At 38.8% G+C, this 27,043-nt stretch overlaps 1 protein-coding gene across 3 annotated transcripts in view; it reads right to left on the reverse strand.

The window, feature by feature from the left end:
• Nucleotides 1–27,043, reverse strand: part of WDR7 (WD repeat domain 7) — a 113,619-nt gene that overhangs the window by 73,731 nt on the left and 12,845 nt on the right. For 2 of the 3 annotated variants that reach the window (XM_048931554.1, XM_048931555.1), the window contains exons 5-19: nucleotides 26,635–26,809; nucleotides 25,224–25,300; nucleotides 23,245–23,364; nucleotides 22,926–23,071; nucleotides 22,308–22,410; nucleotides 21,404–21,542; nucleotides 20,646–20,894; nucleotides 18,990–19,210; nucleotides 17,272–17,467; nucleotides 15,610–15,824; nucleotides 11,053–11,822; nucleotides 10,403–10,491; nucleotides 7,135–7,224; nucleotides 5,600–5,718; nucleotides 3,540–3,663 (exon numbers count right to left, since the gene is read on the reverse strand). In XM_048931554.1, coding sequence (XP_048787511.1) covers nucleotides 3,540–3,663; nucleotides 5,600–5,718; nucleotides 7,135–7,224; nucleotides 10,403–10,491; nucleotides 11,053–11,822; nucleotides 15,610–15,824; nucleotides 17,272–17,467; nucleotides 18,990–19,210; nucleotides 20,646–20,894; nucleotides 21,404–21,542; nucleotides 22,308–22,410; nucleotides 22,926–23,071; nucleotides 23,245–23,364; nucleotides 25,224–25,300; nucleotides 26,635–26,809 — 2,833 coding nt within the window. The remainder of the gene's footprint in view (nucleotides 1–3,539; nucleotides 3,664–5,599; nucleotides 5,719–7,134; nucleotides 7,225–10,402; nucleotides 10,492–11,052; nucleotides 11,823–15,609; nucleotides 15,825–17,271; nucleotides 17,468–18,989; nucleotides 19,211–20,645; nucleotides 20,895–21,403; nucleotides 21,543–22,307; nucleotides 22,411–22,925; nucleotides 23,072–23,244; nucleotides 23,365–25,223; nucleotides 25,301–26,634; nucleotides 26,810–27,043) is intronic. The other variant, XM_048931557.1, reaches the window with a different exon arrangement.

The raw sequence follows: 27,043 nt of genomic DNA on the forward strand, positions 1-27,043 counted from the left end.
TTATATTTGTTTCACTTATAAAGGAACTGGCCATGCCAAAGAAAAGCACTTTCTCCACATCACACATACAAGAACTCTCATAATGTAGTAAGATGGGCTGGAGGGAAATGTGCTGATAGTATTCTATGCCTCCCTAGTAAGTGAGGACATGGGAAGACATGGAGGATGAAGGAGGCAGAGCAGTATTTCTTGAACTATGCCATATTCCTTCTGCTTGCCTTCCCAGCTCTAAGCCGTGTTTTTCAGAAACTCATCACGTCCATTTGGGCCGTTCCAAGTAATTTTTATCCCCTCGATCCCTCCCCAGATCTTTCAGAACAAGGAATCCACTTATATCACGTGTTGTACTGTAACTAAGGGAACATCTGTACACTTCACCTACAAAAGCAAGCTCTGCAGCTCCTCATTAATTTCATTACTCCAGTCTGATACCACAGTCACTGCTCTTCCTCAGGGTGCCAGCACCTCTGTGGATGCTCACACGGCTGGTACCGCTGCTGAGCAGCCTTCCAGCCCTGCCATTCAGAACCACAAACTCAGGCATAATTCCAATGTGCTAGTCATTATGTGTTCTATACGTTTTCTGTATCACTGCTTTCAAAATACTGAGCGTTTGCATTCAAGTCATTCATTCACCCACACTCCTCATCTGATTTCTCCCTACTTTTTCCTGTTGTAAATCTTGTTTGCTCTGATAGCTAAGTGCGTTCTAATCTAGCGTTAAAACAAATGCTATGTTTTGATCTGCTAATATCTAACAAAAATGTCAAAGTATTGCTGTATGTATTCATGCTGTGTGTATTGAACACGTACAGAAAATTAGCTTTTCTTTTTCCTACCAGCCCATCTTTGGCAATTGCTGTACACACACATACCATGCCTACAGCCTCAGCACAGGCACAAGAGCAGAACTAAACACTGTGCTTCCAGCTATGCACACGTGGAACACAACATGCTCTTCTCAGTCTTCCACACAGCAGAGTTTATGTAATGAGAAGAACCCCAAATAGAGAATGCTGGGGTTACTGTGACTTTGATTAAGTGGTAATTCCTGATTTGGAAGCAGAGGCCCTACAAAGTGCCTTACATACACTTCAACAGCCCATAACCTTGCTCCTAACACAGTCATTCTGTTTCACTGCAGAGAAATCAGCGCTCATCAACAGCTGCTATAGCAGCTACTGTGAGACTGAAGGGCAGCTAAAGCTATACTCCACAAACTCAGCACAAGCAGTCTCGCCAGAAGAGCAATTAAAAAATAAATCAGAACATTCAGAACAGCACCAATCTCCACCAGTTTGAACGGAGGCTCTTTAGCAGTACATACAGCACACTCCCACTCCTCGCTGATGGCCTGGCTGCACATCTGGCTGAGCAGCAACACCATTGTAAGGCAAAGGCTGCATGCCTAAAGGCTGCAATAAACAGCAGCTCTGCCTCAGCACCACCTGAACATACCACATCCCGTGAAATTTATGCATTCAATTTAGATTTAATAAGATTATTACACATTTCTCTAAAATCAATTGTGCTTGATAGAGATCCTTCCCTGAATATAGAAGCTACATCCTTCAGTGGAAGAATCACAGTTAAGGAAAATGAACGTGTACTACTTTACTTTTAAGGCAACATTCTCATTCACAAAAATACATTTATATTTTTACTGCTTTCTTACAAATGGCAGATGTGTTTGTACATCATTCTGGAAAGGAAAGACTATGGACAGTTAAGTGAATGGTGTACTGCATGATGCTGACTGACCTTGCAATTCTTAGAGTTTGCACAATCTCTGCTTTAATAAGAATGAACAGTATGAAAATAGCTGGAGAAGTATTTTTGGAGAAAAATGTAACAGATTAAACAGTGGTCCGTGCTGGTTTAATTTATGTGAAGAAGAAATATTATATAACGTACCAGTGCATTACTGCAAGATGTTTGCACACAATCATGGTCAGAAGCCTGATGTTTTGGTAAATACGTATGTTTCATGGTTCAAAGTACACAGGAGACCCGTGCCCTTGATAACATTAGATCTTGTTAAAATCCTTCTCTGCCCACAAGCCAAGTGTTCCAAGTACGGTCAATCATTCAGAACTACACATGACTTTGATAGGCTGCAGGAAATGTACTTAAAAGAAGTTCCCTTTATCATTTCACCTACAAGTGGAACATTTCAACTGGCAGTATTTTGTCAAAAGGGATCAGCCGTTATTTAAAATTAATTCAGTCAGATTCATCATGAAATCAAAACACAACTTGTCTCAGTTTTAAGGGTTTTTGTTTGTTTTTTAATTTGTACTTTAGTAATTCATTTGATTTCTTCAGAAAATGCCTTTACCCAACAAAAAAAGAAATGAGGTCATGAAGATGCCAAAAAACTAGTTACAAAAACCAGTGCTTTCTCTTACAAACATATTAAACAACCAAAATAGTTAGAGAATCGCATTTGCAGCAGTATTTTAAATTATCTTTTAGTAAATATGCAAAGAAAGACCTAGCAAATAATAAGGCGGTTGTGTTAACACACATGACATCAGGAAAGGGGAAAGAAACATATAGAGAAAAATAGAAACGGGAAGAGTACGTGACTCAAAGGAGCTGGTAACAGCACATCTAATCTGGCATTTCAATAATCAAAGCCAAGTCAGGAGGATGGTGTGAACAATGGTGTGAAATTACCAAAAAGGGACTGCAGAAAGCTGGAGGAAATGACTTACTGCTACACGCGTTTTATAAATTGCAGGAGAGATTAGAAAGGAACAGCTCTCATTCTTTATATACTTCTAGTACAGTTTAAGAAATCTTGGCAGAACATTGCAAGATGCGTCTTTCACACCCACTCTTCAAAATGAGCTTAACCTTCTAATGCCCTAAAGTCCATTAACTTCCAGTTTTAGACTTTTATGAATGTGATAAGGCAGAAAAATGTTCAGCATTTCAAAGCGAAATACTGTAATCTTATGTTCACCACCATAAATTACTGCCTAATGAATCCTTGATAACTGCAGAGCCATCTTCACCCAGAATCTCCCTGCAGCCTGAGTAACCATTGGTTCTGAACACTCAATGAGGCAAGAGTTGTACCAAATGTCCAACATACAGTGAAGGTCAACTCCTACACACAGCTGCATTAGTTCCTTTCAGAATCCTTCTATGCTTTGGGGATGCCAAAGAATCCCTTCATAACCATTTCTATAATCTCAGACTCTTTGGTAATTATACCAGCCTTTTCCAAAGTAGGTTTCTTCTCTGAAATCTCCAAACTACAGCCCTACCCCTCAATACTAGGGAAAGCCTTTGCAAAAGACACTGCATTCCTAGTGAAAAGCACTGAAATGCTCTATTTATCTAATCAACATTAGGGATCTCAAGCAATTTCATGACTATCAAATTTGAACATTTCCAGAAATTTTCATGCATAACTCAAATGCCTCTTTCCCTAAGTTGGCAGAACTGCTAACAAATTGGTTTATGGCATTCCTTTCTTCCCCTTTATCAATCAGTGGAGTTATTTTACCATTAGTCACACAATTACTTACGTGATATGACACTGTCAATGTACTGGGGCAAATACGGAGCCCAGGCGTCAATGGTCTCCTTCCGGCCTGCCTGTTCAATCCTCCTCAGTTCTGCTAGCAGCAGGGCCTGGGCAGCTTCTCTTACCTATAAATCAACCAAAACATCACAGAAACTCAATCATGAAATATTTATCAATATGCTATCAGTATAATTTAGCTACCACGACAAAAAGAATCACTTAAAAGAAAGAAAAAAAGAAAAAAAAAAAACTTGTATAAAAAACTAAATGTAGTTTTTAGAAAACCCACATTTTTTCCTGCTCCTTTCCAACTTAAATACAGAAACAACATGGCCACAAACAGGACAACCCCCAACTATGGTGACTCCCAACACAGGACATAACAGAGCCATAGGCACTGTGAGAAAACCTTCCCCAGCAAAGAGGCTACTTCACATCCCCAGAAGTGAACAGAAAGTGAGGTTTACCACTGGAAGAAATAAGGTGGCTCACATTACATCAAGTAAAATGGTTATTGCCAGCCACAGTAGCACTGATGCACTAAAATATCACCAAAATTTCAATTTTCTAGAAACAACTTGTGATCAGCCTTCTTTCTAACAAAAGTTGTCCAGAATTCCAAGATATGCAGCGAATAAATAATTTTTCTAATATCAAAGGTGGATGTTGGAACACTACAGCAGAACAAAAATCCCCAAGGAACCGCTTTCAAATGAAATAATCTCATTTGTGTGCAGTGTGGAAGAACGGGCAATGTATACACACAAAGAAGTTATGCAACTCGATCAAGGTAAGACAGAAAACCGTGGGCAAGCAGGGAGCAGCAGAACGCTAGCTTGACACCTCAGGATATCCCGAAAATGGACTCCTACTGCTTACAAATCCTAATTAGTTTCTTAGCAATTATCCTCTCAGAAAACCATCTCATGGTATATCCTATCTAGCAGAAGAACAGGCACCCAGCTAGCAAAAACCCTATTCCCCATTAAGATACAAGACTGCTCAAGTCCTACAGCCTATAATCCAGCTCTGTTCCTCCTTTCCTACTCTGAAAGCTGCACAGTCAACGAAATTTTTGCCACAGTAGCACAGGTGCAGTGTTAAGGCCTAGCAGTCATTTATCACACTGTTGGTGACAAACCACTTACTGACTGCTGTACACAAGCTCCAACAAATTAAGCAACTCAGCAGTCTCTTGAGAAAAAAAAAAACAAAAAACACAGGTTAGTTTTTGATCCTAAAGAGATTCATAATGGAATATGAGAAATTTTAATCCTGGAATTTCGTTAGGAAGATGTATATACAGTATATGTCACAGAAAAGCTAAGAAAAAACGAATAAACAAACAAATATAGAGAGATACAATCATTTTTTCAACATTTTGAAAGAGGTTAACGGGAAAACTGACCTGCTGAATCTAGAATCAGCAGCTACAAGAACTTTTGCCAGAAAGTACTTTTTATATTAAGGAAAAATGAGCTTAATAAAAGCCATCAATATTGGACAGGTACATAAAGCTGCACTCTGCATAAATAAAAACCAAAATAACAAAACATTCAAATATTGCAACGCACAAATCACTTCTGCCTCTCCTCCCACACCTCCATACATCCTCTCTCCCTTTGCCCCAAGTTTCTGCTGCTGGGAATTGAGCTTCCTTGAGGACTCCCTCAGTGATTTGCTCCTGTTGCAGTGGAGCAAGGCTGCCATCCAGTGGCACATCACAGCAGCCATTTCTCATCTAAAACGATGTGTCACTTAAATAAACAAAGTCTTTAAAAGATAAGACTGATATTTGAAAGCGTGCTATTTGGGGTTTTTAGAATTGGGCATTGGGGAGTGAGGGGGGAAAAACAAAAACAATCAACAGAATATTACTTTAGAACTGATACACAGGCTGCTCAGAAAAGTGTGAGTGCCTCATCCCTGGAGGGCTCGAGGACACGGATGGGGCCCTGTGGAGCCTGAGCTGGAGAGGGCAACCATGGTGGAGTGGGGCTGGGGGATTCTGGGGACTCTTTCAACCCAGCCAGTCTGTAATTCTGCGATCCTATGACTCACCTCCAGGCAGCGGTCCTGCCACCTGCGAGCCAGCATCTCCAGAAGAGGAGGCCTGAACTTGTCCAGACCCAGCAGGTCAGGGAGCATCACGCAGTGCATGGCAGCAAGCTGGCTCCACCCTGTTCAAACACAGAAGAACACATCAAAAACACTCTTTCTTTTCATCCTCCCTCAAAATGGAAGTATAACTGCACTGAATCACAGGCTTGAATTTCAAGCTTGCAACCCTGAGAGCATGTTCAACACACTAAATACTGAAAAGCTCCTAAGCACAAGCCACAGTCCTGAGTTCAAGACCATCTTCAATGATTTTTTGAAACAGTAGTTTCCATTATTTTCACACAGTGTCCTAAATGCAAGTTTGATGCCATTCATTTAAAGAAAGCTAATCATATAAATTACCAGTAGGAAGATTATAGATGTTTTAAGGAGGTATGCTAGCACATCAAAGCACACTTTTGTCCACCACCCTCACTCTTCCCATTTAAATCCTGCTTCACACTGGAAGCCTGAAATATTACTTAGTTAAGAGCTGTAAAGAGGAATCTATCAACCCCAAACAACACAACCTAAAAAGTCCTGTAACGTACGCCAAAAACATGCTCTTAGTATTGTGATCTACTTCAACTTGAGAAGCATGAGAAATACCTGCATTGATCATATAGATCTCCATTTTTAATTTGTCAGCAATGGCGAACACAAAAATCTCAGTATTTGAACTACCAAAGTTTTTCACGATGCTACAAGGAAAACAATAAGATCTAATTCTTGAAATTCCTATGAAAAAACACAAATTTATGGCTTCACAATAAGGCATCAAAGCAAAAGTTTAAAGCAAATTCCCTGCAGCAATTCAGGAGTTGTGGGTTAGTTTGGTCTGTGTTAGGTTATTTGTGTGTGTGCCAATCTTCAGGGCAGAAAGTCATTCTTCACTATGGAGATGAACTTCTATTAGAAAAAAAATAAACACAAACCCCAAGTATTCTAATTGAACAGTTTCTGTCTTCACTGCACTGCAAGTCAGATTTAAGCGACGTGAAGCTCATTTTTGTTCAGTTCTGAATATAAAGCATCGCAAAAGGTTTAGCCTCCTGGTTTGTGCTACAGGCACTCCCAGAAGATCCCCAAGCTCCAGATGGAGCTGAGCCATTGCACTGAGAAGCAGCAGCCATACCCACGTGGAAGTACAGCAGTGGGACATGAACTGTGCATGGTGTAGCTGCAGTGTGGTCACTCACATTCTTCCTACTTTAAAAAGGTTCATTATTTTGTCAAAAAGCAACAGCAAAACAAGATACAGTCTGAAATCCAAGCTTTGATGTGGTCACTGAGAACTGAACTTGGACAGAAAGTCCCAGACAGACAAACCCCATCTGTTCACCCTCTAGCAGCAAATATGCAAAAATAAACTCATCACCTCTATTTCTTGAAAAGAAAAATACCTCCAAAGAACAAATTAAAGTCACATCATAACAATGATAAGGAACATTAGTTGAAAGTAAAAGACAATAGATAGAAAAAATGAGGAGAGATACCTTCATTTACTAAGAAACAGGTATGTAAAGGAGGAGCAGTGTCAGAGCCAGAGTGACCAGCTTCAGTGCTAGAAGAAACAGCAGGAGCAACTTGCAGAGGAAAGAAGAAGAAATAAAGAGAAAAAAAAATAGGAAAGTGAGGATAGCAGCTTCTGAAAAACAGATTAGTATCACTGAAGAATGAAAAACAAAACCGTGATAATATTAAACTTAAAAAGAAAAAAAAAACTTCTAGGCTTTATAAGAAGCGGAGTGTGTCAGTGAGGAGAAGGCATGCAACTACAGAAAAACAGTCACTAACGTAACTCTGCATGTTTTGAGAAGAAGGTATTTGCAGATGAAAAGATCACAACTACGGACTTTGAAAGCTGAGCTCACTTCAGCAGCACTGTTGACTGCATTTCGAAGCAGGAGTTTTGCTTCTGCTTGGGGTTTTTTTCTGAAGACGGATTTCAAATTTGTACTGCTCATTACAACCAAACAGTAACAACCCAGAAACAACCCCTTTCAAACCTGGGCTGTCACACCTATTCATCTAAAATGCTGCAGAACATACTGCTGATGATTAGTTTCAATATAGTTCCATTTTAAATTTTTCTCTATTCGAACAAGCTTGAACCTCAACCAGAGGAAAGGGCTGAGAACATCAAGCAGATGGATGTAAGGCATCCAGGGTAACACTACAGGCAAGCTGACAGGAAGGCACGTGCTCCAAGCAGCAGCTGTGATGTATTTGCTTTGTAAACTGTGTAATTTCTTGTGCAAATGCAATTTAAAATCAGTTCTAAACATTATACTCCCGTAATGCTCATTGTTGAACTTTATCACATGAAAAGACATGCAGACCTTATGGCATACACACGCTACAACCAGAGGTCAATGTGGAGATTTAGAGGTCCCTATCTGACACCTCCTTCCTGCTGAAAAATTACCATATGTCATCCCCCTCTTTTATTCCGTTGCAGAACAACAATGGGTTCAAGCTCCTGAACAGATTAAGCATTGTCTTCTGTTTGCTTTTCATGCAGTGAAGTTCTATTGTCACTGGAGGACATCTGCATCAGGGACACTTTGCCATGCCCTCCACATGAATGCAGCACGATGGCACGTGTACAGTGACAGCATGAGCAGCAGAAGTCACTTCACAACAAAGACTGCTTTCAGCAGATGTATAAAAGAAGCTGTTCAACTTATGGAAAATGAACTCAAATTTATGTGTTTTTGTGTTTGTTTGTTTCTTAAAACAAAATTGAAGACTTTGAAATTTCTCCCTGTTGCTGTTGTTCTCTGCCTGCAAGTGTCAATAATCGTAACAATCACTATGATGGAAGCAGCTGGCCCAATAGCAGAGTAGCACAGAGATGTGCTGAGCTCAGGACAAATACAGGTCAAATGGGTGGACATTCAGCACGTCATACTATGCATTAATCGTATCTATACTAATTGATTTTTAAGAAGCATTGGTAATTTATGAGCAGCAAGATGCTGTAAGTAGCAGCAATGGGATGTAAACGTATGACCTAAGGGTACCATTCAAACTCTTCTTCCAGGAGCATTCTAGTCACGCTGCCAAACACTGGCAAAACATCCCAAAACATCACAGTTAAGGAACTGTGCATAGAATGCATATAATTTCTCTTTTTATCAGTTATTTCTGATGAAGTTAAAAATACTTCCAGTGAATACCCTGCACTGTGCATGTGTACCATCATAATGAGCAAAGCTGTTTCAAAAGAAAATTGACATTCTTTTCATTCAGGAAGGAATAACTGCAATATAACTGCACAGTTAAAAACAAAAGTATATGCTATCTCTGACAGATATGCTTCTTCTGGCATTGAACTTGCCCAGAAGATACCATCTCTGGCAAACACTGGCCTCTCTAGTACAGATTTTCCAAAGAAAAGTAAACAGCTAAAAAAACAGATCTGGAGACAAGAGCCCTACTGCACTGTTGTGGCTTTTTTTAATTTCCACTTTTTTGTTACTGACTGCTACTTCTCTACTTCTGCAGCATCCCTACACGAGAACAAAAGCCTGATGCATATCATTCTTGAAATTGGCTTCCTCTTTCAAAATACAGATGAAAACAGATTTGTATTTAGCACAAGAGTACAAGCACAAGCACCTCTGACAAGCAAGTTTCTTCTTTGGATATAAACAACCTCACTTTTGGATGCAAATGATGGAAAATCACAATTGATGTGTCAGTTACCTGTTGTGCTTACCAGCTTCCTAGTACAAGAGCAGTTTCATAGTTTAAAGACATATGTAAGAATATCCAAAATACAAAAGATAAATATCCATAAAAAAAATACCACAACAGTAAACATTTGTTTTCTGCAAAATGCAACCATTTTACAAATTGCAAATTGCTCCATACCTCAAAGAGGCAAAGTTTTAATGGCTTTTTTTTTTAAAAAAAAAAAAAAACTATAATTTTGGAAGAAATTACATGAGCAGACACTGTCTGTGTCCCCAGCAGTTGCAGCAAACATCTCACTGCTCCTTAGCTCTGCACTCAACGTAAAAAGGCTATGCCACATTGTTACAGATTCACTTGTTTTTTCCATTAAGAGGAATAACTCATTTGCCCCAGTGAACAGCAGCTCTTGAATTCAGCAGAGGTGGAGGCATCTCCATCCTCCCTCCATTCTCTGTGGGACTGCTTCTGTGCTGCTCCCACCACTTGAGGAATTGAAGTGTAACCTTATGTACATCCTTCTTTTGTATCACAGGTTGTTCTATGTTTTATATTTAGCCACTGTACTCATGAAATAAAAGAGAATGCAGACTCCTAAAGGATCCAGTATCATCCACTGCCATCTTTCATAAATACAGATAATGGAAACAGCAGCAGCGGTAGAAGCAGTGTTTTAAAAAAAAAAAATTCTTCCTCCTTTCAAAAAGAAAGAGGAAATATTTATGTGTTTACATATGTTTCACCTTTATACTTCAGCTTATATGCATGGTACACATTTTTCTTCTACTCTGTAATACTGTGAATGCCTTACAGACACCTCAATATCTGAATTTTAGGGAGCACTGAAAATATTCCATGTCAGGGAATGACTTCATGTCAATATGAGAACTTTAAATTGATTCTTAAAAACTTCTTAATCACTACAACTTTTATCTAGAATATAACAGTACATCTGTAAACCACGTAGAAGCTAGTATCATTTTTATCACATGATAACAACATGATGACTTCAGCACATGGAGCTGAGAAGACGTATGAAATTGTTCCGAAGAAAGTGATTTCTACCTTGCTTAATTTGTCCTTGGGCTGCATGACTTGCCATCGACGGAGGGGCCTTCACTTTTGACATTTCAGGAGTGCCTGGCCGGGGTGGCCTAAAGTAGGAGAGGAGGGAGCATAAAGAAGGAAAAGGCAAAAAGGGGAGAGAAATGAAGAAAGATTATTTGCTAAGATCCTGCATCTAAACAAACTTTGAAAGGCAATGGGCAAAGAACAGTCGTGCTGACATCAAGGAAGTATCTCATTTACAATTCCTAGCTTACCTGGTTATGTGCATTCGTATGTTTTGATTTACCTAGAATCCGACCTACTTTTTAATCTATTTAAATGCTATAAATATTAAAAAGAACAGCAGAAACTGGCTTTCAGCCCTGTACTACGTTAACACTGACATTAACATATCATATTAACATCAGCCCCCATTATATTAACATTGCAACTTCTGCAACCTGATTAAATACAACAACATTATCTTGGCATAAAAAAAATACTATTGCCATGAAAAAAGAAACACATTGGTTGCCTGGATATTTAAAAGTTCTCATAGCCACTTGATACACCAAACTCCACAGTAAAATTAAACAGAATTAAACAGCACATTTGAATAGAGACTCTAAACAGAAGTCATCACGTGTTAAATGGGGCACTGGTTCTACCTGGTTGGGCCTTTCTTCATGTGGTCTCCAATAAAGGTTGCATTGGTCATGCTCATCAGTGTGTTTGCCAGCGATATGACAGACAGGAGATGCTGAGTGGTGACAGCACGTGACACGCCGTATGTCCCCTTTCCCAATCCTTCTGTAACAGACACCTTCCTGCCCAACTCCACGCCATCATAGGATGGTTTGCCTACAGGCTGATTGTAGCCGGGAAGCATCAGAGACATGTGGCCTCCTCTAGACAGAAGGCCAAAGGACACTGAGCAGTGTGGCTTAAGCATGCCAAGACGATCAAGGCAAAGCTCATCTAGAACAGAATTCAAGCCCCAGGCATGAAGACAAGACATGAAAAGTTTTGCTGTATCCATGGTTAGGTTGTATTCTAGTAGAGTTAGTGGTTTGGATTTGCTAGCACGATATTCTGGGTCACTATCTTCTCTTCTCTGCCTCATTGATTCTTCATCCTCATCTTCATCATCGAGAAGATGTTCCTTTATGTTTTCTTTGATGGTTTCCTTGACCTGCTGGAACAGGACAGCTGCTCGCTTACCAGTCAGGAAGGAGCCTCCCTTGTCAGACCCACCAGAGGCCTTCTGTAAATTCTCAGGAGAGATGAGGGCACTGTTGGGTCTTGCAGCCTCTTCGGTCAGCAGCTGAATTATCAGTGCTTCCACATCAAAGAAGAGCACATGTATATCTGGATCTGTCAAATTAGTCTTTATAGCTTGAACCATCAGAGAGTTATGTGAATATTTAGGTAAATTCCCCTACAAAAGAAAAAAAAAAAAAGAAAGTATTTTGATATTGTCACTGGATAATTGTTCTTATACATTTTTTTGTATTTAATCAAAGGTGATGCAAGTTAGAAAAATCACATGGGCATAAAACATGAAAAATATTCTTATATTATTGGCTGCCATTCTCATAACATCAACAATTTCAGACTCGTGATCAAATCTTACAATCCTAAAATACAATAATTTCATTTACTTAAGTTTATCAGATAAACAGAACTCTAGATAAACTGCAGATTTCACAGCAGTTATTTTGAAACTAACAAGGTTTGCAGCTATTACACATACACTGTGTTTACAAATACACACATGCATAACTACAGAGGTATAAGCCAGCCTGTGAAAATAACTGATAACTCCTACAAACACTAATTTGGGACACACTTCTATTCCGTTCTTTACGCATCCTGATATTCCAGACATGAACCAAAGAGAATATCTTAAAAAGTCTTATATCCCCTAGACCACAAGAATATCCCTTACTGAAAGCCTGTTGACCAATAAAAATACATAAAACAGCCATTATCTGGTCTGTTTCAACCCCTGAGCTCAACAGTTGGAACACTTACAGGTGCATTTATCATGACAAATCACAAAGGCAAACATATTTACCTCTACATACATATTAACATTCTCTAATTGAAAAACCGGACATATACTTTCAGTCCTACAACTACTTGGCTACTGTCGATTTCATACAGGATTTCATTAACAGGTGTCTGAAGTCACAAATGATGTACATATATTATTTTTCCATTACACCTGTAGAGATCATCAAAATGCTGTTAGCACAAAGGAATATAATATTCATCATCTCACATTCACCGACTGCTTCAGGGTATGAAGTTAGTTTAGAAACAAATATGTTATTTTAAACCCCAAGGTTTACATTCACAGATATTTGTATCTCAAAGCACTCTGCATTTTCTCTTGCTACTACACTTTACACTCTTCAGATACAGAATATTTGTTTTTAAATGAGATTGCTTTTTATAGAAAAATCTTCAGAGGAAAAACTGGACCTCCTGACGTGAGCTTTAGGTTTGGAAATCACCTGTCTAAAGCACTCAGTTTCCTTGGTGAGCAGAACAAGAACAACCTCTCTATGCTTCATAGCAAGATGTACAGGGGGAAAAAAATTGTAAATATATATAAAATAAGTTTGTTTGTTTGTTTTTTAAGTGCTCTTTCACTGCTTTTTCAGTTCTGTTCAAAGACAACTTGCGCAGAGTTTGTTTACCTAGAACTAGTCCAGTTGTCTAGTCAAATTGCTGTATTTGATATTATAATCTTCATTTTTCTACATAATACTTTTTTTTTTTTTTTTTTTTTTTTTAAATTTTCAGACTCTTAATTTAAGGCTGCTAATATTCTGATCAATGCCCACATTCTATTCCATGGAGCAGAAGTGGAGGAGAGCAAGTACAACCTGTGGTAAGTTTGCTGCACCCACTTTCCTGTCAGCGGGCAGTTCTCAGTAGTGAGTTGTACTTGTTCGTACTTGTCATTTCCACAGCCTCAGCCAAGTTTCAGGCACTGCATGCACCAAAGACTAGCCTTCCCTTAATTTATACTCTTCTTTTTTGCCTCCGCCAAAAGACAACTCGCGGCCTTGAAGAAGGTTTCAACCAGTGCTAGGACAAGACCTCCTGCTTTTCTCAGGTAAATCCTGAGAACACGCAAACCATGCTTATTAAATAACTTTTCCATAAGAAGCAAATAACAGGTAATTGGAACCAGAAGGGAAATAACTAAATGTCAATAAATAATTACAAATCCTGTTCTAAAATTCATTGATTTATTAACATGTTCCTTATTTACCACAAAAACCTAGTTAATTTCTTTGAATGCAATGTAAGAAACTTTTTACACAAGGTCTCTGGTAATGACGCAAACGATAAAATTAGAAGTAAAATAATCAAACTCCTTTGGTTATTAATCCTCATTGCCCTGTGGGACAGAACACATTTTGCAGTGCTATGCACCATTTCTCTGTGGGTAGCAGTACTTTCCTGTTAGGGTCTCCTGTGCACAAAGCACAAATATCTGCACTGCATGCACGAGCACAACATTAATTACTAAGTGATGCTGACAGTCATACAGGATGCAGAAGAAATACTGTGCACAAATCTGAGCATACACTGTTCTGAAGAATGACCTCTATAAGTGACAGCTCTTTTCCAACCAGAATAGAGAAAAAAAAAAACAAAATAGAACACCTGAAACTGGAAGCGGCTCTCTGCTGCTCCCTGGTGGTCAAAACTCGGCCCACTAGAACATTACCAGCACTTTGAGTGAAGAGAAAAGCAAGAAGAAAAATACAAGCTTTTTTCCCTAGGATTCCAGTAACATTTTTGAGTTACAGGCTAATCAAATTCCATAGCTTTAAAGACTACTATAAAGGGAAAAATGATGAACTGCAGCACATTGGAATCAGAATATCTTTATTAATTGATTTTACATATATAAGGGACAGAGTCACAGCAATGCTGAGGTTAGAAATCCTCTAACCCCAATATCTGCTCAAAGCAGAGCAAACTGTTCAGGGCAGGGACAGCTTCTTACATACTTCTCTAGCATACGACTCCGAGGCTATTTTTCCAGTTTCCCAGATACTCCTTCCAATATAATAAAATTTGCTCTCATACAAAACCAAACCAAAAATAAAGAAAGCAATATTTGGATTGTGATGATCTCAATTTAACAAATTCATCATTATGATCCCTAAATGTCTGTCAGTGAAATAAAATATCTCAAGAATCATAGCTTTCCTAGCAGAGACAAGGAATAATGACCATTCTACTTTCAGATGCTTACATCTGCTATACACCGATGCCTATCCATGCTTTATCTTCCTACACCAATAAACAAACCCAAAAAACAAACCCAAAAAACAAAGCCCTTCTCTTTCATCTAGCTACATCCTGGCAGCTGTAGACAGAAAGGTGATTCCGGGTGGATTTCCCTCAGAAAGGTCCTAAACTTCTGTACAGAAGAGTAGTGAGAGAAATCCCTAACGAGCAAAGATCAGCAAGAGAAATCCCAGCAGTTTTTCAGCACACATTACTCCTCCATCAACCTTTAGCTTCTTGCGTTTGCTCCTGCAGACGTAACTGTTCAGGTTTAAATAGTCTGGAAAAAAAACTGTTCCTGCTAAAGGATTTAATACGGTCACAAGCAAATCTAACACTGCTCTCTTGTCTGGAGATTTCAATCCCAGGCGTGAAGAAGACTGAAATAATAAAAACATAGGTGCCACAGGGTTCTCATTTCTTGTCAGAATATTCTTTTGCTTGTCTTGAGGTTTTTTTAAATACCTAAAATGTCCTCTCATATGCAAGAAGAAAACATTTGCAGAAGAATATGAACTCATAATCTTACTTGTTCTTAACAGACATTGAGATATTAACAAACACATACTGACATGACAGTTACATAGACCCACACTTAGCAAGAAGAATGGTATTTTCCATTTCAAAAGGGCAGTAACAGAAATAGAAAAATATTTTAATTTCTTTCAGGAGCCACGTTGAAAAAAAGAAATCATAAAAAGTTTTCAAGTTACAAAGATAGGCCAGATAAACTAACTTAAGGTCTTTTCAAACCTTAATGATCCTATGAATGCAAGACCCTACCAAGGCCAGGCAGATCAACCTCAGGTCTTTCTATTAAAATATCAGAGTGGCTTGGATAAGAGTCTTTCAAACAAAGACCGATTCAGACGCTGCACTGGAAGCAGACCAAGAGGAACACAGCTTACTTTGTCAGATGCCTCAGAAGCCAGCAGGTTGGTGGCCAAGGTCTGCAGCTTCTGGTGTGCCACGTTCTTCAGGGCAGCCAGGCTGCGCCGTGTCATGGCCTGCTTCAGGTTGACAGCGGGGTGGCTCAGGGAGTCCACAGCTGCAGGCAGTGCCTCATCACAGGCATTCAGGATTTCAACTGCTGTTATTCCCATCACACATCTGTCCAGAGCACCTTCAAGCATCGTGAAAAACAGCAGGTTAAGCAAGAACAATGCAGAATACCCCCAAAATCACAATACAGCGGGATGCAACGCACAGAAATTTCAGAGGTGCTAACAGCTATTTTTAGTAGTAATATTCCTCAAGGAATGGGATTTCCCCAACTTTTTAACAGGTTGAAGTGTGCAAAGAAAATATTAATAAAAATCAAAACAAGTTCAGAAATAAACAGTGTGATCCTGCACTGCACACACTGGAGACTGCATGGGCCCAGAATGGAGCAGAATCTTGTTCTCAGCTCTTTGATTTCCCTTTCCCATCCTCCAACTATCATGGCTTAAACATCCCATGATGGATATCAGATTCCCTTCTGTTTCCTAAAGCTTCAGAAACAAACAAACAAACAAACAATCACCAAGTGGCTTTGGTTGGAAAAGATCTTAAGGATCAATTAGGTGCAACTCTCTGCTGCAAGCAGGGTTGAAATTCTCATCTCAATTTCACAGAATCACAGAATGGCCTGGGTTGCAAAGGACACAGTGCTCATCCAGTCCCAACCCCCTGCTGTGTGCAGGTCACCAACCATAAGCCCAGGCTGCCCAGAGCCACATCCAGCCTGGCCCTGAATGCCTGCAGGGATGGGGCATCCACAGCCTCCTTAGGCAACCTGTGCCAGTGCCTCACCACCCTCTGTGTGAAAAACTTCCTCCTAATATCCAACCTAAGCCTGCCCTGTCTCAGTTTAAGACCATTCCCCCTTGTTCTATCACTATCCACCTAAACAGCCATTCCCCTTCCTGTTTATATCCTCCCTTCAAGTGCTGGAAGGATTATTTCACAATAAGCTGAAAATAATATTCAGGTATTATTGTAGGTTTGGGATTTTTTTCCTTATGTGAATTTAGGCGTTAGAAGGTAGTTACATACAGCACAGACATTTTTTTCCTCACTTTCTCCCCTTCAACAAAGACATTTCTTACAATCAAGCTTGCAATTTCACCCCTTGTTGCCCATTCTATTCATCTGTCTTAATCACTGTCTTCTAAAGGGAAGATCAGCCCCCTTAATAACAAAGGAAACCAAACTCCAGATAAACAAACAGAATTTAGCACTATCCTTCACTTTACAGAAGAAGATACTAATGATTCTTAAGGTGCTGGACTTCAACGCCAAACTTCCAGGCAAACTGAGGAAGCATACGTGCTGACAAACTGGAAAGTGGGAAAGCAAACATGAAGAAGAAGGCCAAAGCAAGTTAGGCTTCTCCAAAACCAAGTAAGTCATTTTAAACACTGAAGTACATATTTAACAAAGGTTTATTTAATCTACAAACTTTGAGAACATGGGAAGGGAAAGACAGAAAGCGTGAGAACAATTAACACTTCTCTCAGATGCAACTTACACAGATTACCAAGCATTATTAAGAAAATTGATTAAACAACAGCTGACTGTAACCATACCAGTATCCATTTGCCAGACGTACACGGACCCATCAGAGCATCCCACCACCAGGTAGTCATCAGAAGGCCTCCACTTGATCACTTGAATAGGGAAGAGGTGGCGGGATGCCAGCATGATGCATTTTTTCTCACGCAGACTGAGAAGACCTACAGAGTGATCACTGGCCACAGAGCAAATACAGTGCTGGACTCTTGCCTTTAAAAGAAACAAACAGATACAGATTAATCCTAATGGAGGCAGTTTGCTTTTAATACTCTCATCTCTGCTGAATCAAGCATAACGATTAACAACGTATTTTCTAAGAAAAACACAGGGACAGAAATACACAGCAGAACTTGCTGTCATCACTAGGAACAGAATCCCACTGGACCAAACTCTTCCAGAAGCAAACCACTCACAATTGTAAAGTCAAAAGGCTGTCAGACCAGCCTCCCATCTCTGCAGAGCTGAGGAGTATCTCTACCTTGAAAAAACATTATGCATGAATCAAAAACTGTTCTGTGCAGCCACGCACTTATGCATTTGTTTGCTCTTACAATGGTCACAAACCTTTTGATTTTCCACAAAAGGCTAATTATTTTCTATCAGTGTTTTACAGACATTTAAAATCTGAATAGGAAGCAACTGTGAATTTGTTTATTTATCTGGGAAAAAAAAAAAAAAAGACCTAGTCATCTGACAAAATAAAATACTGAATACTTACTCTCAATCTCATCACATTTATGTAATTGCTTTTGTTTTGTTGTTTTTTGGTTTTTTTTACTCTAGAGGCTGAAATATTTTACCTAACAGTGATGTGTGATCCTTAATAAAACAAGGAAAAAAAAAAAGAAAGGCCAGGCACTGTGATGCATGAGACAGAACACTCAGGTCCCTGGCACACATTTATGAATACTCCCACAGATGAAATCACTGTGAAATATTCCGTAAACAATTTCAATAGCTTTATATTTTCTTCCAACTCTTCCTAGACTTGGAGTGTGCATTAATATTTCAGTTTAAATTCAAAACTTTACATCTGTATTTAGTTTAGATTAACTTGTCAAGTCACAAATGTTTTCAAAGGTACATCCAAGGCAAATTAGCATCACAGCAGAGAGAGGCAGTGCAGAGGTACAGGAAATGTGTACAGAGAAACACAGGAATGAAAGTGAGGGCAACAAAGCAGAAGAATGTTCAAAACGAGAACAAGAAGGGAAGAAAAAACAAGGAAACAAAAAGCAGAGAAATTGCCTTGAATAAAAACAGAGAAACTATGATTCTGGAGTAAATCAATGTCATTACATGCATTAAATTCTTTCTGCTCATCCAAGCTATGAAAAATGAAATTTCATTCAAAATCTACGGGCTAACTTAGTGTGTCTTGCCTTAGCCTCAAACCTCATCAGAGAAATAAGTTCACTTCATGTGGCAGAAATGTTCTCCCACTGTTAATGCTGTATAATCATATACAGCCAATCATTTCCTTAGCTAGCCATGTTTGAATATACATTTTTTCTATTTTTAGTCATTTCTATAGCTAAATCAAGGTGTGAACACAACCAAAATTAACAGAACGATCACATTGTTTTTAAATGCCTATAAGGGTCATACTTGAGCTCAGAGCTGGAGCTTTGGTATTTCACATTGCATTCACGTTTTCAAGAAGGATTTAAGAGGCTGCAGCATTTATGGGAAGTGTATGACAGGTTATCAGAACATATTATTTAAAACTTACACTACAGTTTTCTGGTGGAACTAGAAGCTGTGTAATTTCTCCACCATGTACACAGAAGATATGTTTCATCTCTCCAGAAAATATATCCCATATGATGACCGAGAAATCCACACCACCTGAGATCAAATACCTTTGATCATAACGAGAAGAAACCTGATGAGGATACAGTAAGCAAGTAATTTTGTTTCGATGACCTCTGAGAGTCCGGTGAGGTGGCCAACCTGAGAAATGGGGTAAAGTCAGGGTCGGGGGGGGAGAAAAGTGGAAAAGAGGGATAAAAAACGTTTTAAATTTTGATAGAATAAGCAAAACAGAGCACTGCCTGTGATTAAAAAAAATTACATATACTACATTTTTGCCAGATGCTTTTAAAGAATTTGCCTTGCCTTGCTTTAAAAGATTCACTGTTTTTTGTTTTAACTTCACATGGACCTGATGACTCCTCTGGCTACACGATCTCACAATTTTCAGCTGTCTTAAAACAGCCTACCTCCTAAAATAATCCCATCAGAAACAAAAATACAGAACAAACAAAACCACCGCACTCCACAAAGGTCTGGAAAAAGGAAAAAAAAAATACCAAGCTTTTCCCACTTGAACATTAATTTATCTAGAGATGTAATCAAATGAAAGCAATATCAGAAAAACTGCAAAATCTTATTTGGCAGTAGCCACAGGAGAGCCTGAACAGAACAGGTACAAATGACAAATTTAAATTTAGAAGAAAAACAACTTTTGTGAACATAGTGCAGGAACAATGAGTCCTGTCTACTGAGATCAGTTAAAATCCACTGTCACTGTAACCTTCCAACCAATGAAAACTACCTTTTTAGTTGGCAATTTAACAAAAGGAGGTCAGTAAATAAATACCAGAGTCAAGTATTCTATGGAATGTGTGTATGACATAGTTGAAGTTTCTCACTATAATTATGCTTTACAGCAACAACTGCAAATCTTACACAGAAAACATAGAAGCACTTCTGTATTTTATGAGTGTAAGAATCACCAACAGTCATTTGCAGAATAACACATCAACTTAAAACAACTCACATTTAAAAATAATTATCTGTATAAACGATATGACATAACTGACAACCTCACATATATACATACACACATACACACCCACATTTGCACACTTGAAAAACATTCACACATCATTTCCAGTTGCCAGCATTTGCAAAAAAATCCTGTCCTCAAACACCTTTTTGGAAACTTTATGAAAGTACAAAAGCAACATTATCTGGCATTAAAAAGTGCAACAGCAGGACAATGTATCACGTCCACCACCTACACTCCACACTAGGAGGAATTCTCATTTCAGTGTGCTATTTTTCCAAAGAGATACTCACAGACACCTCAGTACTCAGCTGAACGTGCTGCCTGTCTGTTCTCTGGCACCCCAGAAACCCAGGAGAAACGCGTGAACTCCTCCAGTGAAGGAGTCCTCCTTCAAAAATACACTTAGACTGTCCACAGTTAATTCGTTACCTAGCTTCCTCATCACAACATAACATCAGAGTTATGAAGAGTATAGCCATCCAACTCCTGTCTTTACTGCTCTCTTTGCAGGACTATTTTGTATTTCAGTGTATGTAATAAGAGAGAACCACACACTGTAATGCAGTTGTGCCTTTCAAAAGCTGGTTAGCATACCTCTCCTAAGCATATGCTCTCCTTGCAAAAGCTGAACTATAGCAGTTTGGGTTGCTGGCACAATGACAATGCTTCCATCTTCCCGACCACAAACCAGCCGCCCGTGGGCTGGAATGTACACGCTGGCTGTAACCTTCAGTGGTTCCTTGATGTTTGGTATTAAGCTCAGTTGGTCTATAATTCCAGCTGGGCGAGGAGTAAGTTTATCAAAAGCTTCCTGGAGGGATATTGAAGTTGTTGCTTGCAGTCCTGTTGGAACGGAAAGAAAAAAATTAATTAAAGAACCAGAACAGGAATGCCTTCATTAAGAGATTTCAAAGTTACAACTTTTAGTGTGTCACAACACCTTGTTCAAAGTAAAAGATACATTTTTGAGATCAATTCCCTGGCTACCCCAGGGCCAGAGAAGCTACACAAGGAAGCAATACATGAGAGACTGGGAAAACATACGATTTAAGCTACAAGAAGTTATTACACAGGCAGACAGCACATGGCACTTCCAGACATCATAGCTGGAATTTGGGGAGAAAGCAATTAAAAAGTAATAACTGAAAGGTGTCCAGCATAAGATTTTGATCATATATGAAAAACTTCAAGTTACTAGAGCTCTAACAAGAGGCCAGCAATTAAAGGAAGAACAACAACAGAAAAGCTTCACGCATTTGCAGGAAAAGCAACAGCGCTTTAACCAGCAACAAAACACACAAAAAACAGAGATACTCACAAACAGACCTAGCAAAGGACTCTGTCACACCTACCTTTTGCACAGTCTTGTTCCAGCGTATCAGGAACACTCCAAATGCACAGCCTCCCTGAAGAGTCTCCTTGGATCAGCAGATTAGAGAAAAACTCCCTTTGTCCATAGAAAAATCGGGTGACTGGGGGACATATTAGTAACTGGTGAAAAGAAAATAAATTTGAAAAACTTCAGACACAGGCCGTCTATGCACAAATCTGAATGTTTACTTTTCCCACAGAGTCCACTGTGTATTTTAGAAAGCAGAAAAAAACCAACTGCTATATGCTTTATCACTTTTCTAGTAGGAAAGGCCAAATATAGCAACATGAATCAGATGGAAACCATGATTAGTTATAGAACAAATCAGTTCTAAGGGAAAGAAAAAAATCTAGAATATATATATATCCTAAATACATATTTTTGTTTAAAATTTATGCTCAAATTTGTCAACAGTTTAAATAGCTAAGATAAAGAAAGGATTCCTACAATAGTTCAGCAATGACAGTATTTGTAAATCAGACAGTTACTTATACTTGTAGCAGAATACATGATTAGACATATCACACATCTGTTTTATAGCAGATGCAGTTCACAATGCAACATGAAAACAAAGCACAGTTCAACAAGGATTTTAGCCAGAACTGGCATTTCTTCACATTGGGAAAATCTAAGCTTTTCAACTCAGAATCAGAACATCAGGCACTGATGAATGACAAACTCTTATCATATGAGAACTGAAGACTCATTTGACCACAGACTCATCTCTGCAAATGTCTACTTCCTCTAGTAAAAGAAAAAAAAAAAAAAAAGGGATCCTGAAGGTCTACATTGTGAAGAGAAAAAAGATGTCATGACGTTTGCAAACTTCAACACTCTGAAGGAGTGTTATCCACAAAGGAAAATACAAAAGAAACATATTTTACCTGTTTATCTGCTCTGTCCAATACACTGTACAACAAAGGAGGAATTAAATTTTCTACTGCTTTCCCCACATCTCTACGAAACAAGTCACTGGCTGGAAGACAGCTGAGTTTAAGAACAAAAAGAAAAGATTAAAATTCCTCGTGACAAGATTAATTGCTGAATCATTAGCTAACTACATGAAATGCTAGGTTCTTAAGCAAAAACAATGTCCAAGCCCTAAAATGTTATATTCTTCACTTGTCAAAACAATACATTACAGACCACTGCTGTAATCACTGCTTAAGGAAATATTTAAAGGATATTTTGACTTGTTAAAATGCAAAACACGCTCCTTGCCATCACACATTCTCCAACAGCTACCATAAAGAAGTGAAAGAGTTATCAAAATGCTAGAAAACAGTGGGACAAGCCTGGCTGAAACAACCTCATTCACAGATCCTTGCTTTGATGTGACATATCTACAGGACGCACGCTTTCAGGTTTGCTCATGAAATAACAGTTCCCATAACTTCCACATGATCTTGTAATATAATACAAGCCAAAGATACACAGAGTTTATTCAAAATTTCCCACGTGCTCATCTAAAAACAAAAAAAGCAGTGTTCATTGTTGAGTACCTGGCTGGTAATTTATATATGAAGCTTTGACCATCTTCTGTCCACACGATCACTTTATCAGCTGACACAAAGTCACCACCAGTCCAGGTCTGTTCGTTCTCACTAGGGACGGAGCATAAAAGGGAATAATCTCCAGCATCAAAAACCTGAGAAGAAACAGAAAAGTCTATCACCAGCTAATCACAGATTAAAATGTCCATGCGGCAATGAATTTTGGTTTCAACAGAGGCAACCTAAAAGGGCTGAGAACAACTTGCTCTGAGTGTCTTACTGGCAATTTAATTACATCAGCTACTGCAGTGAGAATAAGATAGCTTACCCTCCAGTATTTAGAGCACACCACCAACAACGACCGCTGGGTAAATGCACAGAAAGAAACGCTTTGACAGTTTTGACAATAAATAGGTTTTGACTCCTCTTCAAATACGGGTGTTGTATCCTAAAAAAAAAAACAAAAACAAAAACAAACAACAAAAAAAAACAATAAAAAAAGTAACATTAACGTCACACATATTTTTAAATAAAAGGCAACTAAACCAAGCTATTACTTGCTGTCCTAACAACTTCAAAAAAGGCATTTACCGATGGTTTCAATCTTGCTCAAATTATGAGCTGGTCAACGTTTCTGTGAATCCTAACTGAAACAAGTACTTAGGCTTCATTTTGATACTCCTATTGCTAAAACCTATCTCAAATCTTAGCTCTGTGATGAAGAAGTCAAGCCTGCAGATGCAAGTAGCACATACACAGGAGCAGGAGTAAGGAAGTGATGAGAAATGGGACACCTTGCAGGAAGGTGGGACACTGCTGCCACTCCCCAGCTGCCAAGTCTGGCCATGTCCTCCTGTTCTCGAGTCTGTGCAGCTCCAGCCACAGAATCATGCCACCTGGTGTATGTTTGAGGACTCTCACCAGGCTGGTTATAAACGCTTGACTGAATCAATCAGAAGTGTGCAGGCTTCCATTAACAAAACAACAAGAAAAAAAAAAAGACCAGAGGCAGAGACGATTAGGACAGCCATGCAGTTAAAACAGAAACAGGTGCTCAAAAGTCCCAGATTACAGCTCCTCACTCTGCTACAGATCTCTCTGGCATAACACTATCTTCCTGAAATTGTATTTCCCCATCTTACAAAAATGAGGAAAAAACATCTTGTCCTTCAGGACAAACCACTGAAATACTCTGACAGTGTGACAGTAACCAGCCCCTGAAACTGGCAGTCTTTTCACAGGAAAACATGCATATGGCAATCAGATAACAAGATGACACCCAGCTGATTTTTTCTTAGCTAAAAATGAACTTAGAGCATGACAGAAAACGCGATGTAAAAGGGACTAGGCAGTTTCATTAGATGCCAGATGGCAGACTTCTAAGGAGAAACCAAGCCTTCTATTTTTCTTAGATCTGCAAGAGCATGCAGCACTCTCCTTTGTGACTTAAACCTAGTGAACTCCTCAGCTGGACAGATTAGCTGTGCTAATGTGATAAGCTGTGCTTAGTGTGATCGCCCTCGATGAATTACCTGGCTTCTCAGCAGCCAGCTGAAACTAAGCAGATTCAGCTCAGCTCTTTCTTTCAAGGTTCTCACTATTCCAAATGGCCTATGTTGTGATCAACACCTGTTAGTTAAGTCTTTGCGTTTTTTACTTATATACTCTTCACTGCTCACTCTTTTACTTTCTTAATATAACTGTTAAATGTGATATTAGCTAAACCGTGATCAGTTGCATGACAGGTGTTTTCAAAAATGCCTCGATAGCAAATGGCTTCATCAACCTCAAAATTTTAAAACAAAAAATACTAATAATGTCTTTGTCATCCTCTGACAGGACTATAAGCGAGTAATTCCATTACACTGGTCTTCCAACCTAACTCAGACTTGGTTGCTTTTCTGATATAAACACTCCTGAAACATAAAAATGGAACTAGTCTGTTTTTGTGTTATTTATAATGTTATTTTGTTCATAGCTGCTAAACAAGTATAATAATCTATGTCTTCAATTTGTTACTCTTAATAGATCATTCGCAAGAAAAGCTTGTTAAATCTCCTTTAAGAGTTTTACAGATCAGTACATAGGAAAGCAGAAATTACCAGTAAGACTGAGCTGTGGATTATTAATAATGAATACTGGGAAGTATTATGCTCTCTGGTCACTAAGTCTTTCAGACACCTTCGCATCTCACTTATATCTTCATCAGAACAGAGTCCCAGAAAAAAATTCTGGTTATCAACAGCCGACAGTAAGTGTCCTATAAGACTTCTGGGACATACCAGCAATACAAAAGCCTTTGCTTACCTGCATGCGATTAACTTCAGATGTTATTATCCATACTTTGAGGATGCCAGTCACTGAAACTGCTACAACAGTGTCCTCTGGAGAAAAAAACAAAAAATAAGCTGGTAAGTACAAGAAGTCTTCGTTGTGTTACACATTGTGTGTATCTGAGTACAAACACATCTGACAATACTTCAACACTGAAGTGTATCAAAACCATCTTGAAACGTTTGCTTCAGAATCAAGAAATTACTTTGCAAAACAGCATGCCAGAAGCACATGCACACAAACGTGAAAGCACTGAATCACTGCAAGTCTCATGACAGAGAAGCAAGCACTCTTAATGATTGTCTAGGGCTCAAAATACATAGAGGGTGATGAGGAGAAGGGCAGAAAACCACACACTCCAAATCCACATCCAGTGCCAAATCTTCTAGAAATTCCTGTTTCTACCAGGCAAGTCAAGTGCAGAGCAAAATTCCATCAAGCCAAGGGGTAAGTCCTTGATTACAAAATATAAAAATGATTACAAAACAAGAAGTAAAATCAGTCCAGACAACAGTTAAAATCAGAATTCACTTCCAGTTATTCCAGTAACTTTGATGTTGTGGGGACAGCGATTTAGCTTGCCCACACCAGGATTTTAAATATATTTTTTGCAATAATAGCTTTGCAAATGTTATGCCAGTGCTTTTTTATCAAGCTACTGATCAAAAGAAATACTCATGGCATGTACATATCTTGTCAAAAATCACAATTTCTTATGTGCCAAATGATCTCAATGTACACCACACATCACAATGGATAACAATGCAATTGCAATGCAATTATGCAGATAACAGCCTTAGCATTTGGAGTGCTTGCACCTCTTCCTCCAGTCTCATGCCAGTTTTCAGGCCCTTACTATCACAGTGCTCTCCTAAACTCTCACAACTCTCAGTGAAAACAGGTTACCACTCTTCACTCTAGCAGAACACGCTTTTATTAAAAAAAAAAAAAAAAAAAAAATTAAATAATTAAGACTTTTCCTGTCTTCCACAGGAACTCCTAAGGAATGTGAATCCATTTACCAATTTACCAGGTGAGCAATTTGTTGAGTTGATTTAGCTGTATTTTATGTTCAGCTCATGAAAAAGCATTTAAATCTGGCCAGAGCTTAAACTCTCATCTGATGTAACAGCAACAGAAAGAATACCCACAACGTTATCAAGTCTTCTCCTGCTGTATTTTCAGAGATAGAAATAACTACACATCTGTTACTTTTACAGAAAGTTAGGGCTTGGTGCTGCCCAAGATCACCTTCATCCCCCACGTGGCAGAAAAAAACAAGAAGCAACATCCTGGACTCCTCCCCAGCCTCTTGGAAAAGCTGAAGCAAATGTATTCCCTTGCGGAGAGGCAAAGCCACAATAAAAGCAACAAAAAACTTTACCTTGTGTTCTGTTGGATTTAATGATAGTCATGGAGCTGATCCAATCAGGAGATATCTTTGATAACAGAGAATAAAGAACTTCAAGGCTGGTAGCATCCACAACAAGAATTTCTGGATAATGTCCATGGCATAACAGTCTCCCTTCACGCTGAGTCCCAACCATAAACTGGTAGAACTAAGTGGACATTAACACAACACAGAAGTTACACTCCATGCAAGACACTATTTCATTTTTAACCAAGATCACTATACATCCTAGTGGCTACATACTCCATAATTGCTGCTGTGTTGTGATGAAGGAGCTTTTTGCAGAGGCTCCCACCTGCTGTTTCCTATTTCAAACGCAGGGTACTTATTGATAGAGTGAATGTTCTCATTCCCGTTTCAATAACTCGGCTATAGTTATCCA

This window comes from Lagopus muta, chromosome Z (genome assembly GCF_023343835.1).
Source record: "Lagopus muta isolate bLagMut1 chromosome Z, bLagMut1 primary, whole genome shotgun sequence".
NCBI lineage: Eukaryota > Metazoa > Chordata > Aves > Galliformes > Phasianidae > Lagopus > Lagopus muta.